The 15,505-nt window shown below is 45.7% G+C and overlaps 1 protein-coding gene across 3 annotated transcripts in view; it reads left to right on the forward strand.

The window, feature by feature from the left end:
- NAV2 (neuron navigator 2) overlaps nt 1-15,505 on the forward strand; it is a 393,794-nt gene that overhangs the window by 263,400 nt on the left and 114,889 nt on the right. For all 3 annotated transcript variants that reach the window (XM_065881976.1, XM_065881977.1, XM_065881978.1), the window contains one exon: nt 10,252-10,374. In XM_065881976.1, coding sequence (XP_065738048.1) covers nt 10,252-10,374 — 123 coding nt within the window. The remainder of the gene's footprint in view (nt 1-10,251; nt 10,375-15,505) is intronic.

The following is a 15,505-nucleotide window of genomic DNA, read 5'->3' on the forward strand; positions in this document are numbered from 1 at the left end:
AGGTTATTTCAGGGTAAGGGCATCTAATTATGACACTGAGCCCCCCACAGATGACCCCCAGCAGTCTGTATTCAGCATACCTGGCACTGCTCACTTATGTCCCTTCCCAGTCTGGGCTTCCACAGTTGGACTGTTCTGGGACCTGTAGGCCTGAAAGTCCACGCGCAAGAGTTAACTGATATTTTAGAAGAAACTTAGAGTTCGAACAGCTCTTATCAGGCCGTGATCTGAGATGGAGGGGCCATTAGGAATCAGGGATCAGGTACTCTTTTTTTTTTTTTGCGGTACGTGGGGCTCTCGCTGTCGTGGCCTCTCCCGTTGAGGAGCACAGGCTCCGGACACGCAGGCTCAGCGGCCATGGCTCACGGGCCCAGCCGCTCCGTGGCATGTGGAATCTTCCCGGACCTGGGCACGAACCCACGTCCCCTGCATCAGCAGGCGGACTCTCAACCACTGCGCCACCAGGGAAGCCCGGTCTTGGGTACTCTTAACATGCATGTTGCCTCCTTAATATACAGGGCCGAGACTAGTTATTATAAAGATTTGAAAGTTAAGTTACTGTTACACTATAGTCATATTATGGTGACTTTTTAACTAACTCTTAAGGAAACTGAGGTCAGTCTAGCTCACAGTTCCTCCATCATCCAGCTCTCAAGACTTAAGCCAGCATTTCTGACAGCTTGATCCTGACTGCAAGAAAATTATTTAACCAAAAAAAAAAAAGGAAAGAAAGAAAATTACATGTCTGTTAAAAATACAGATTTGGGGGAAGGGATGAACAGGGGAGGACAGGACGCTTTTAGGGCAATAAAACGTTAGCTGTGTGATACTGTGACAGTGGATACATATCATTATGCATTTGTCAAAACCCATAGAACTATACAGCACAGTGAACTGTAACGTAAGCTATGGGCTTTGGTTAATAGTGTATCAATATTATTGATAATAATGTTAGTTATTAGTATCAAATAATTAGTTGTATCAAATAATAATGTATCAATATTAGTTTATCAGTTTTAACAAATGTATCACACTGATGCAAGATGTTAATAGGGGAAACTGGTGGAAGGGGAGAAGGAGTTTAATGGAACTCTACTTTCCTCCATGCAGTTTCTCTGTAAACCTCAAAACGCTTTAAAAAAACAAGGTCTATTTAAAAACGCAGATTTGGGCCCCACTAATGGCATTCTGCATCTGTGAAGCTGGGACCTTGGAGTCTGCATTTTTCTCGGGTTCCCCAGATGATTCGGGTGTATTCTAAGGTTTGAGAATTCCTGGATATCAGTCAGTCTCCTTTCACCATCTGTTTCATTCCAAGAAAGAGCTTAAAGGGGCTTTGTCTAGAGAACCGTCTCCTGTGTGCTAGAATGTGTTTCATCTTTCAGTAGGTGGACAAAAAACTTCCTGCTCGTGCTAGAAATACCTGCTGCAATCCCACACTGACAGTTGAACCACAATAAAGAGAACTCAGGCCAGACCAAATTCCAGACATGGGGACTGTCAAATTTCCAAAGCATGCAGCCTTTCTTCAGTAGGGTACCCTGCCAACACCCATTTTAAACAAGCATAGTTATGGGTTGTAATGAAAAATTTATATGTGTGTATTTATTTAAATAGGGGTCATAAATAGGGATAAATTGTTACAATCCCTGGCTCTCTGTGTGACTGTGTATTTTATTAGTACGGTTACGGATTTATATGTATAGCATTGATATACATATAGATCCGTAGGCAAGCTAAACCGAAATGCTCTGGTAATCAGCGCTAGATGGAATTTTGTTAAACTTGTAAAAATCCACATTACATTTTGCAAAAGATGCGAGAACCATAGCAGCATGTTTTATCACCATGCAGGAATTTTCCCGCTAGATCAGTCTCTCCTCTGCTAGGAGTTTGGTGGAGTCAAACCCAAACCCACAGCAGTGGTGAGATTGAGTCTGTGTGCTAGAAGCCAGGGTGACTTGTGAGTTACAGCGATGCCATGTGCCAGCGCAAAGTCCGTTTACAGCAAAGACAAGCCAACACCTTGCTCTGCGGAAACTATATGTCCAAGGGACCGACTCAGCCAGGATCCACTTCTGCCCTAACTCCGCAGAGGGGCCACTAACACGGGGCCTGTGTTGGGGTGGGGGGGTCTGTGACCTGACTTGAACTGGATACATGTTTTATTCATACGAGAAATAGGCTCCATGGCTTTCACGGGTTTCTCTGAGGGGTCCACAACTTAAGAAGATTTAGGAATTTCTGCTTCAGATGGTGGTCTCTAAACTGCTTTTGGTTGCGTCAGAAAGAGCTTGTTCCTCCATTAGACGCTGTATTTGTTTTTTAAACATACATATGCTTTGTGACTGAAACACTGTGCATACTATAATACCTGCATACACACAGGATTTAAAAGGGACGTGATAAGAAATGAATATAAACAGAAGCATTTTCGTTTTCACCCCTCTGGGTCATCTTATGCTCCCCACTACAGAGAACACTGCCTGAGGTCACTGCTTTCCATTCTTTTTTTTTTTTTGCGGTACGCGGGCCTCTCACTGTTGTGGCCCCTCCCGCTGCGGAGCACAGGCTCCGGACGCGCAGGCTCAGCGGCCATGGCTCACGGGCCCAGCCGCTCTGCGGCATGTGGGATCTTCCTGGACCAGGGCACGAACCTGCGTCCCCTGCATCGGCAGGCGGACTCTCAAGCACTGCGCCACCGGGGAGGCCCTGCTTTCCACTCTTTAATGCACATTAGAACGACGTGGGGACTTTGTTGAACTGCAGGGTCTGATTCGGGAGGTCTGGGATGCCGCAGTTCCAATAAGTTGCCAGCTGCTGCTGAAGCTACTGGTTCAGCGGCAGGTAGAGGATGAGGCAGGTGTTGAGTTTTGTGGCATGACCCCTGCAGTGTGCCTTCTGTTCTCTTCAAGCAGCTTTGCAGCACCTAGCTTTCGGAAATAAAGTCTGTGGCACCACGTTCACCCAGCGAGGCTTAGTGGACCCCCCGGGACCTTTTGACTCCTCCTTTACTCAGGCCTGCCTTTTCCTGCTGTTACCTGTGTCTCCGTGGCCTGCTGGAGCTGAGCTCTTGCCTGACTTGCTTAGCAACGTCTTTGCGGTGCTCCCCAGAGAGGCGTGCTCCGGTGACTAGGTAGCCAGAGTAGGCTGCAGACCTGCTGAGCCTGGCTCACTTCTGCAGACTTGCCTTCCTGCTACACCAGGCTCAGAGAATTGAGCCAGGGTTTCCCCAATCGTCTGACTCACTTCACAGCCAGGACTGACTCGATGAGACGGAAGTGAGATGCAGATGAGCCACGGACGGAGCTGGTGCCCCTTGAGCTGTGGATGCTCCCCGTTGGTGGCTCCTGGCCATTGAAGGAACTTCCCTGCAGTGAAAGTGACATCTGTTTGCCATAGCCCTGTTCTGTGCTCTGGCCTCGGGTGGCTGCTCCAGGATTCAGCGAAATAAGGGCAGATTTTGCTGGAAAGGAAAATTGAACTCTCATATCCTCCTAAAAAGAGCAAGATACCAGCTCGGGGATGTCCTGAAGCGCCAGCTGTCCTAGAGCACCCTGGGAAGTCCTGCTGATCTCTGCCCCAACCCTGCTCCGAGCAGGAAGGTAGGAAACTGGTCCTGTAGGGGCACATCCCCCTCTCCCTCTGCCAGCAGAGTTATTGGAGGAGTTCCCTAAAAGACATGAGCACCAAAGAAATGTTTCTTGATTATTTGTGTGGTCTAGTCTGGATTACTTATACCTGAAGTCGTATTATTGCAGGGAAACGAAATAAAGAGAGACATTCGAAACTTAGACTTTCTCTCTGAAGGCCGCTGTAAGTTTCATTTCACTGTGTGTCAGTTTGGGGTGGTCCATGATAGAGAAGCAGCAGCAACCTGTTCTTTGATTAGGACTCACCTTTATTTGATTTTTAGATATTAAGGCTATGCAGTGGGTAGGGTCTTAGAATTGCTCTGTGATACGTTTCCGTACTTGTCATTGGAGGTGAGGGCAGCAGCGGGGTGGATTGGTAAATGAAATATGCCATGGTTGCCTCAGATTTTGTGCCTAAAACCTGAGGGCAAAGCAGTTCCCAAGTGTTTCATTAGTAAAATTTTAAGTGTTCACCTAAATTTTAGTGCTGCAGTCTTACTATTATTATTATTATTTTTGCTGGAGAGGAAAACTGAACTCTCACATCCTCCCAAAAAAGAGCACTGAAAAGTTTAAAAATCTGGATTTTTCCAACCATGTTTTTGCATTTCAAATGCACCTTTTCCCCTTAAGTCAAATGTAGCAGATTCTTTTTTGTCACTAAGATCAACTTTCTTCAAAAGGATTCAGGCAGCTTTGTTAGACTTGCTTGTCAGTTTGTCCTTCCATGACCCAGAGTGAAATTTATTCATCTGACTTCTAAGAGGCCCTAAACTAAAGGGATCCTTTTACAGGTTGGTCCAGAAACTCAGTTTACATCCTAATAAACTTAGACTATAAATGTCAGGACTATTGTAATGGAGTAGAAGAGCACTGTGAAAGCATTGGTTGTCTGGGGACTTGGGTGTTGGTGAAACTTGAATGCAAGGTCTTTTCATCCGCCCACATCATTTTCTTTAACCTTATACAACGAAGTATTTGTTGATGTATATGTTCATATATTTATGTTGATGTTGGCAAGGAATAGTTTTTAAATATGCAGTTCTTTTATTCCATTTTTCTTTGCTGTGTTCACATTTAAACCAAATGTGTGTCCCAGAAATACAGACAAGCTGACATTTCTTTGAAGAAAAGTAATCACTGAGGCTCGATTTTTTTTTTTTCTGTCGGTGTTGCTTTCACTTCTTGCCTCTGAGAGTTTAAAATTTTTTTTATGCTGTGCTCTATTAGGAATACACTGAAATACATCCGTGTACATATTTTTCTCCCTTCCCATCCGCTCTCACCTCCTCCAGTTCTTGACAGAAGGTGATTTCCTTTGCGATTAGTGCGCCAGCCCGTTTGTGTTCCTTATGCGCCAGGTTGGGAACTTTGGGAAGGAGGGGTCCTCTTTCCCTCCTTCTGAAGGTGACTCACAGAGCCAGTTTCACTTGTTCTACATTGTTGCCTCACTATGTACATTTAAAGAAGGAGGAGAGAGCTGTTGACAGCGTCGGACTCAGAATTTAGCGTATTTGTTCTGACAGGTCCTATGAGATTCCAAAGCTTTTTCATAGCTCCTGTCCGTTACACAGGATGCACCTATTTTGTTGAGAAAGTTCCTTGTCATAGGCTCGTTGCCTTCACAGGTCTCTTTTAGCTGGAGGGATGGTGAGGTCTACCCTGAAAGTCTGGTCATTTCCCGAAGGTCTGGGGTGACTCAGACAGGATCCAGACAAGTGGCGTGTTCTGAAAAATCTACAGGAGATATCAGTGAGACAGTGCTTGCCAAAAATGGAGTGTTGAATGGTGGAGGAATCAAAAACCTGTTACTCACTAGCTTACTACCTTCATAGCTTCCCTGGCTTCCAGGCAAAGGTCTCAGCCCTGCCTGGCCTCCCAGCCCTTCCTGACTGTGCCCCAGTCCCCTTGCAGCCCAGCTCCTGTCTTTGTTCCTGCTGCTCTGGCAACAGTGAACTACTTCCCATCCTCTTACCCTCCTCTTTGCTTTTGTACATGTTATCTGTGTGCCTAGATGGATCCTCCTCCTTTGGCTGGCAAACTCCTATGCACCCTTCAAAGGCCAACTGTGACTCCTTCCCCTTTATGCACAGAGCCTGTCATACATCCGTCTGGAATACGGCTCGTCTGGCAGTAGGAGAGTTACCTATTTACATATCTGAGACCCTTGTTGACTTTGAGCTTCACTAAGCAGGACAGGAATGAGACCTTTCTGTCTCTGTAACCCCAGCCCGGCACAGAGCACGTAATATTTGTGGAATTGAAAGGGGAGGAGGGACTGCAGAGTCACTACTCAGAGATACGAGCCATTGCTGCTGCTGATAGTAACAGCAGCTAATCAGTTTTAAGGGCTCCTGATACAGCAGGCTCTGGGCATTATACGCACTGTCTCAGTCTACCCACCACGGGCCTGTGAGGTTAATCTGTAGTTTCACTCATCTTGCAGATGAGGAAACTGAAACTTGGAGAAATTACCCTCCAAAAGTGACAAAGCTGGGATTAGAACCCACCTACCTGTACTTGATCTTGACCTCAGTTTCCTTGTCTTCATCTAAAAAATAGAGATAAAAATAACACTTGATAAAACTCTTTTGAAGATGTCATGACTTATGTGAGGCACTTAGCATAGCACCCAGCAAGCATCAGTAACCGTTAGTATTTGCTAACAATGATGCACACGAGGGCCCTCAGCTAGCAAGGGGCAGGGGAGACTTTGAACCCAGGGCTCACTGACAAGTTAGAGCCATGCTCCTAACGCTGATGCTCGTGGGCCACCCCAGGGTGCCCCAGCCTTGAAAAGCAAGAAAAACACCCCCACAGACACCCTGTCTCTTTAGCAGAGGCTCCCGCTCTCCATCCAGGAGCCTCTGGGGAAGCAGCGGAACCTCCACCCATCACTGCGGAACTCGGGAGGACAGTGTGGAAATTGTTCAGTTGCCTGGTGGCTTAGGACCCCAGCAAGCCAGCATTAGGATATTACCAGCACCTCATTAGGCTCCAGCACTAATTATTTATTTCTCCATGGAGAAGGAAAGTGTGGCCCTGGTGCTCAGGGATTCGGTCCCTAGATCAGCTGGTTCCTTTCCTTCTGACCTCAGGCAAGTCACTGCATCTCCACGCAGTGGGAGCCTCTGATAAAGCTGCATCCCAGAGATGGGGTGCAGCCATCCCTCCCAGCCTCCTGAGCCGTCAGGAACATAAACCTTTACACCTTCCATGGCGAGGGCTGGTCTTTTAGATCAGCACACCAGTGACGGCTTCATCTCTAAAATTATGCTTCCTAAAGGGATGAACTGACAGCAGTCTATATTAATGCATTCAGTAGCCAATTCCTGTAGAAATTTGAGTTGAACCAAAAAATGTATATTTTTCATTGAGACCAGAAGAGTTATTAAAAATATATACAGAGCTTTTTATAAATCAGACTACTGTATTTGGTGGATAATAATTTTAGAAATAAATACTTTAAGTTCTTGAGTGTGAGGCTGGTTCAAGTGACAGCTATCTCCAGTGCTGTGCTGTCTTGCAGTGAGAGGACATAGAATTTAGTTTGAATATTAAAAAAAATATGATTGAATACGTTTTTACAAATCTCTGGGAGAAGAGGTAAATTCCCTCTTCTCCTTAACCACTTCTGACTCCTCCCTCCCTCCTTCCCTCTCTTTCTTTCTCTCTCTCTCCCTCTGTCTCCCTCTGTCTCTCTCTCTCTCTCTCTCTCTCTCTCTCTCTCTCTCTCTCTCTCTCTCTCACACACACACACACACACACACACACACACACACACACACACACAATGTGAATGAAGTAGATTTGTAAAGAAACTGGATCGTTGTCACATTGGTTACATTCGATTCTGGCTTTCAGTCTTTGGTGCATTTGAGAAGGCAGAGGATCCTGATTTATCCTTGTCTTTCCCCTCCTCTCTGCCTAAACAAAATCAGAATTCCCAGCAGCAGTTGGCAGTTGGCAAGCTAAGTTAGCACATCCAGTCCCATCTCTCCAAGGCCCCCCGCACCTTCATCGGTGGTCAGTTTTTGACACCACCATCTTGCACCCGGTGTTAGTGGGCTGGGGGCTGCAGCACATCTCAGCTTTCAGTCTCTGGAATGCTCACCAGCTCTTGGCCTTCACAGAAAGCCAGGGCTGTGTATGTGTGGGCCTCCGTCTACATGCCCGGGTAAGTGTAATTGCCCAACCGTGTGTGTTGTTTCACCAGCAATAAAAATCCAGCAGGGAAATGAATGCTAAAATTAGTTTGTCCTTTGACAAGATCTCCCCAGTTGAAAAATTTTGGTTTATCTATATGGCTGAGCAGACTTTGCTAAAATCGAAATTAACTGCCTTGTTTAATGGTGCAGCAGTGTTTTGAAGAGCTTCCACTGAAATCTCCTTGAAAGGACATTTACTCTAGAAAGTCTAGCCTCTGGCAGAGTTACTGCATTTTTCTGTAGGTGGTTTTTTTTTTCTCCTTATGTTAATTGTAGGATGCACACATGAAGTCCACCCCTGGACCCAGGGTCACTACATCTGTTGGGTGACTGGGTGGGTGGGTGGATGGGTGGATGGATGGGCAGATGGGTTGACTGACAGGTAGACAGTTTAATTGCCGTATGTCTTAGATGTCAAATTTGCTGACATTTAAGAGGAAGAAGAACCTGTAATCGGTTTCCTCCCCAAATGTTTTTTGCTAAACTTCACCCTATGGCTGTATCTTTGGGCTTCATTCAACAAAAGCAATATTTATTAAGCACTTAGTATGTGTTAGGCACATGGGATATAGATTTGAACAAAATGAAATAGTCCCTGCAGTCAAGGAGTTCACTATCCAGCGTGGGAACCAAGCCTCCAAAAGTCATTACACAAATAATTATTTAACTGCAGCTGCAATCGCTGGGGTTTTTGGGTTTTCTTTTTTCCTTTTTCTTGAGGAATAAGTCAGATACCATAAAATTCACCATTTTAAAGAGTACAATTCGTTGGGTTTTAGTATATTCACAGGGTGGTTTTTATCGTACAGTTGAGTGAAAAAAGCCAGTCTGTTGTGTTGTTTTGCTGGTGCACAAACAATCGGTTTGACTGACTTCAGCAGATTTTTCCATTATGCTGGAATGTCATAAACGGGAGGGTGAATGGGGCCATCAGAGAAGTCAGTTCAGACATGGTATCCTGGAAGCTGCCCTAAGGGAGAGTTCTTTTGACCCAAAACAGAAGCTCCTTCTCACCCAAGATGGCCTCTGTGAAAACTTTCTTCTCTGACCCTAAGTTGACCCTACTGGTTCTGGGAAACCTCCACAGCATCCTGTAAGTCCATTTTTCTAAGAATATATCCTAAGAAGTTCCTAAACTAGAGGTGGGAGAATCTCAAGGATTGAGAACCCTCAGGATCTACGCCATATATTCTAAAGCCAAGATACCAAAGGCAGTGAAACGTTCCATGATGAGCTCAGCTGACTGTTGCAGCAAAACAACCACTCGTTCTTTGGTCTTCTTACTTCCCATTATTTGACTTGAAATGCAAATCTCGTGCACTTTCAGATGCATTGCAGGTCAATCTGATGGGGCCCATGTGGGAATTTAAGGGATCTGAGTCTGGATTCTGGCTCTGCTCGAATTTTGCTTTGAATTCTTGTTCTCCTCTGGAGATGAGGGTGATGGCACAAGCAGTCTCCTTTGTGGGGTGTCGTGGAGGAGCGAAGGTCCATGAAGTAAAGCTGCTTTGGACCTGAACTACCTCCTACTGGTAGCTAATCTTTCAGGAACTGGTCTGATTGATAGATAGTCAGCCATCTATACAGAAAGTTTCAGGGGTCTCCCCTTCCCCCTGACTGATTTCATCAGAAGACAGCTTTGTGGCATCACCGAGAGATCTAGAAAAGTAAAGGAGCATTACTGTTATTCAGAGAGTTTGGGACACCCCCCTTAAGACATCAGTGTCAGAGGTGAAATTTACCCTTGTAGCTACTTCAAGATGATGACTGTCCTAATAACATCTTCTGTTTCTACGATCTTATACAAATTATAGAGCACTGTGATATTCCTTATCTCACTAATTCTCATGTCCACCTTGTGATGCAGGAAGGCTGTGATATTCACACAGTTTAGATGAAAAACACAGGACTCAGAGAAATGACTTGCGCACGACGGCAAAGCTGGCTCTTGTATCCTCCATCTTTTCTTTCTTTTCATCTTAAAAGCTTGCCTACTTTTTCCACTGCACTGTTCTGTAACGTTTTTCCCTATGACTTGCCGATGACTTGTCAGTTCCATTCACAGTACTTAGGTAAAATACCTGCTTGTATAATTGCTGACATTAAAAAGAATGTCATGAATGCATCTGACAGTTAATTTTATTTACTAGTTCCCTTCTGCTTCATAAGGTTCCTGTGAGTTTGGGTTAATTAAGCCGACTTATTTTTACTAGCAAGCTGGTGATCCTTTGGGTTGAGTCAGCTGAGTTATCCCTGGGCTGTGATCAGTGACAGAGCCTTGGGAAAGCCTCAGTTCCTTCCCCCTTAGAGCACAGGATGGCCATGCAGGACTTCTGGATATGAACCGCAGGATGGCACAGGACCTGCCCTTAACCATACCTTTGCGTCATCCTCTTCTTCTTTCAAAGGTACATGACCGATGGTGGACTTGGCCTCTACACCCGCCGCCTGAACCGGCTCCCTGATGGGATGGCTGTGGTGCGGGAGACCCTGCAAAGAAACACCTCCCTGGGCCTCGGAGATGCTGACAGGTAAGCCTGCTCCACTTGGGGTTGCTCAGGTGTGGAGGTCAGTCCAGAGGGGCCTGAGAAATGAGGGTAGTGATAGTGAGAGCGGATGGGTGCTACTTTAACCCACCAGAGGTTGGGAGGCCTTGAAGCTGGGCCTCTGGTTAGGAGCTGGCACAGCAGGAGGGAGAGGACCGCTGACCAGCTCTGGCATCCTGCTTCTGGGTGGGATGGTGCTTCTGACAGCACGAACCCAGCGAGCTCAGGCTGGGCAGTTTTTGTTGTTGTTTTGACTGTTGCTACTGCATCTTTATCAGTTCAGCAGGCCCTGGGGATCTGCTTTGCTTCCTCCGTTAGCCAGCTTTCTAGGTATTGCACCTCGGAAGGAACAGAGTCCCTGGTGATGCACAGAAGGTCTGTGTGTAGAAGAGAGCTCTCCTGGCCATGGCTGAGCAGGCTTCCCGATAATTCTCCGGTTGCCTGGTGATAGGAGGCAAGGCTTAACCATGTAGCTTTATACACTGCATGCTGAGTAGTTGACATGATAGGACTTGACCGGTCTTCATTGCTTCAGAGACAAAAAGAGCTTCAGAAAACGTATAATAAAGAAGAATATTTGGCCTCCAAGTTTCTAGTCTTTACTCTGACACAAACCAATTCTATGACCATGAGCAATTTATTAAAGAAGGGGCTTAGACTGTATGATTTCCAAGATCCCTTCCAGCTCTGATGTGCTATATTTCTAGATTTCAATACCCTTTAATGATCTGACTGTTGAAGGATTTTTCTGGCATACTTGACCTCTTTCCACATCTGGGTTGATGAGACATAACATGGAATTTAAAATTTATTTTTATTTATTTATTTTTGGCTGCATTGGGTCTTCATTGCTGTGTGCGGGCTTTCTCTAGTTGTGGCGAGCGGAGGCTGCTCAGCAGTTGTGGCGCAGAGGCTTAGTTGCTCCGCAGCATGTGGGATCCTCCCGGGCCAGGGCTCGAACCTGTGTCCCCTGCATTGGCAGGCAGATTCTTAACCACCGCGCCACCAGGGAAGTCCCCATAACATGGAATTTTGATATGAGTGGTTTGAAATCACTGTGCCAAGTATTTGTATCACAAGCCCAGCTTCTTACTATTCTCTTAGCAGGACATACTTTTTTACAGAGAGTGATATGACTTCTGTAGTTCTCTGGCTTCAGAGAAATAGGGCAGCATTATTTTGAAGTTACCCCCCAGAAATGGAATTTGCTGAAGAGGAATCCTCACCTTCTCTGGGGAAGACTTGGAAGCTTGGGCTGGTATGGAGAGTGCTGAATTCATTGTCGGGAAGTTGGCATCTGCCCAAGGCCCAGGCTCTGCCACCAACTCGACTATGTCCTTCTCCGAGTCTCCCCAGCATCCAAGGTGGTGATTGATACCAGAGAGGACAAAAGACTTGTCCAGCTCAAGTCATCTTTTTTCCTATAATTTTATTTAAAGTATTGGTTTGAAAGTTCTATAGAAAGATGAACCGTTTGAGAACTGCTCTTTCTAAGGCTAAAACTCTATAACTAAAACCTTTAGAGGAAATACCAGCAAAAGAAAAGTCAGTTGTTGTAACACCCCCACTGGAGATTTCACAATTTGCTAAATTATTTTGCTTATTTGCATTCTCTTGTAAACACGGAGTTGCTTAGTAAATCTATTAGCATAAAGTGAAGGCCTTTTTCCCCTTGTAACGAAAGCAGAGTCTGCAATAGGGAATTTAATTTAATGCTTCATTGCAAGGTTAATGGAATGATCATAGATCACAGCTGAGCTTGTTCCCGCTTTTGGAGGTGGAGGATTTGGGTGGGGACTGGAGAGATGGGTGGCATTTGTTCTGTTGTTCCAGCTCAGCCCCTATGGTGGGACCAAGTAGACAACAGTGTCTCCTGGTTCTCTCCAAGCTGGAATTGCTCAGATGTGATCATTTAAGACTGAATGGATAACTGACCAACTTTTTTTTTTTTTAATGAATTTACTTATTTATTTATTTTCGGCTGCATTGGGTCTTCGTTGCTGCACACGGGCTTTCTCTAGTTGTGTCCAGCAGGGGCTACTCTTCATTGCAGTGCACGGGCTTCTCATTGCGGTGGCTTCTCTTGTTGCAGAGCACGGGCTCTAGGCGCGTGGGCTTCAGTAGCTGTGGCACAGAGGGCTCAGTAGTTGTGGCTCGCAGGCTCAGTAGTTGTGGCGTGCGGGCTTAGTTGCTCCGTGGCATGTGGGATCTTCCCAGACCAGGACTCGAACTCGTGTCCCCCGCATTGGCAGGCGGATTCTTAACCACTGAGCCACCAGGGGAGTCCCCTGACCAACTTGTAAAGAAAGAATTCAGGTGGCTTTAAAAAAGGAATTTAATAATGCTTACAAATTTTCTATTTTATATAAAAGTTTTGACCTGTAGGCAGTGAGATATTCTGTATTATTCTTGAATATGTTAAATTTCTTTACTCTCCAAAGTTAGTGTAAACAGACCATAAGAATTCTTTATCTTTGGCTAAGTTGAAATAGCAGTAGATTTGTTTCTTTCAAGTTCCTCATGTAAATCTCTTGCCAAAACTATGTTCTAGATGAGTGTGTCCCAAAGTGAGAGGCTAACATTAATAGTACAGGAAATAATTTTAGACGGTAGACAGGGAAATACTTCTTTTTAACAATTACATTTTAATTGTAATTAAAACAATAATAAAAACTTTACAGCTAGCATCTCAAACCCGTGACTTTACAAATGTTGCTTAGGGTAAGGATAGTATAAGCTTGGGATGATTTAACGTGAAATATCAAGGAAGAATATCACAGACGGTGTGCAGATATATTAAAAAATAAGAAGTAGTATGCAAATGGCTGCAGGCTAGGTAATCCTGTTCTTATCCTTGAATTGGAAATATGTTGTTTAAATAATTTAGACAAGTGAAAAAAATATGCAGAGAACCCAGCACCTTTCCAGAATTCTTCCCTTTTAACCTGAAAAAAAGAGCTAAGGTATTTCCGTGAAGTTTTTTAATAAAAAGACAGCCCAGTCCTTAAGGATTCACACACAAGCAGTAAACTACGTGAGTTCTACAAAGGAAATAGGAAAAGTACTGAGAGATGATTTGTGATGAGCCCTCAGCAAAGGGAAGGCAAGCACAAGAAGGGTGGATCACCTCACAGTGCAAACAGGAACATCATTGACCTTGGCAGTGCAGCCGCAAAGGACAGCCCTCCGGGGGAAGGCCCTAAAGGACGCCGACCCACCAGGCAGGCCGTGGCTGTTGGTGACTGGATTTAGCTGGGGTATCTTCAGGGTTATTAAAAGTAACTGATAGGAATGTGTACCTTCAGAGTCTGGGAAACAGAGACCATATCTGTGAGTCTCGTTATGTCACCAGCCAGCTTCTGAGAAATAATAAATGACGATCGTAAATTCAAGATGCCAAGTCTGTCCTTGATCTCCTGTCACTCTTTAGGGTTGCCACCCGTGGGCTCTAGTTTTTACCTAATAGTCATCAGGAGGAACTTGCAGCACACTAGAGCCAGCTGTCTGAGAAGGGAGGGTCAAAAGGGACAAACGGAGGTGGCTTATTACAAGCTGTTGGCCCCAGAAAACAGATAACTAAAGAGAGCTTTGGCATGGAGGTCTGTGGGCTGGCAGCCTGGGAGAAGGAAGGAAAAAACAACAAGGAGGGCCCAGGGGCTGGGCCCACAGTCGCATGGTTTGTGGATCACGGGCTGGTTGCACGCACTGCTGTCTCCTCGGAACCCATCCCTTTCTTTGTCCCCCCAAAGCACCGCTGTGGCCCTTTGTGGCATCATGCTTTAGCGAGCAGTGGATTAAGACAGTTAAGTGCTCCCCCGATGGTCATGTACGTGTCATTGAGAGCACGTGGAGGACAGAAGCCAGGCTTCTGTGCACGTAGATGCTGAGGAGGACTTTGCATTACTTGGTAACTTTCTTCTCAACCATTAAAACGCTTATTGAACACCAGTTGCTTTTATTAATTTAGGTAGTAATAAAAATAGAAAAACTAATGCCGCGTGTTAAAACGTCAGCCTGAGACTTGAACAAAATGAAAATTGCCCTCTGACATCACCAAACAGGAAGGAGAAACTATTTTGTTTCGTTTTGTTTTTCCCTTGTTACAAGATTTTCATTGCCCTGCAAATTCTGCACATTTTAGGTATTGAGATGGCATTTCAGTTGGGCTTCAGTCATTGTATAAACTGGACTGTCTGCATTTGGGACCCAGGCCTTGGTGCTCAGAGCTGTTCCGGCTTCAGCTTGAACAGGGAGTCCCACAGTGTGAGGGTGTAACTATGCAACCTGGTATTTGACCAGCCTGCCAAGCCAGGCCCTCCTTCCTCGGTGAGAGTGTCACAAGATCTCCACGAGCCCAGGGCACTGCTTGGCTTTGTGATTTGTGTGGAACAACATGGCCTCCTGGCACCAAGCAGTGCATTCACAGATTCAGGCCCGACCTGGAGGAAGGAGTTGAATCCAGGCCAGAGCACCCCAGCCAGCAGATGCAATTGGTAGGGGCCGTCACCGTGTGGTAGGTCCCCAACCCAGCTATTTCTTAGGCATCGCCCCTGCTGGGATATGCAGGCTAGAGGGAGCACAGATGGGAATGACTTCTCCCCTTGTCCTCCCTTCCAAGCCTGGGGTAAGGAAAACAGTGGCCCCACAAAGATGTCCCCGACCATAGCCCCAGCACCTGTGAATATGTTACGCTACATGGCCAGGGGAATTAAGCTTGCTTATCAGCTGACGTTTAGATAGAGTGCCTTGGATTATCCAGGTGGGCCCAATGTAATCACAAGGTCCTTAAAAGTGGAAGAGGCAGGAGAGGGGGGCAGAGTGATGAGGTGTGAGAGGCACACCACCCGCCCTGGCTGGCTTTGAGGATGGAGGAAGGGGCCACAGCCAAGGAATGTGGGTGACCTGTATAAAAAGGAAAGGGCAAAGAAACAGATTCTGCTCCCGTACAGCCTCCAGAAATGAATGTAGCCCTGCCGAAGCTGTGATTTCAGTCCATGAGACCCAATTCAGACTTCTGCCTCAAAGAAGTGTAAGACAGTACATACTTATTGTTTTCACCCACCAAGTTTATCATAATTTGTTACAGCAGCAACAGAAAACTAATACGCATCTTTAC

The sequence above is a fragment of the Phocoena phocoena genome, chromosome 8, assembly GCF_963924675.1.
Source record: "Phocoena phocoena chromosome 8, mPhoPho1.1, whole genome shotgun sequence".
NCBI lineage: Eukaryota > Metazoa > Chordata > Mammalia > Artiodactyla > Phocoenidae > Phocoena > Phocoena phocoena.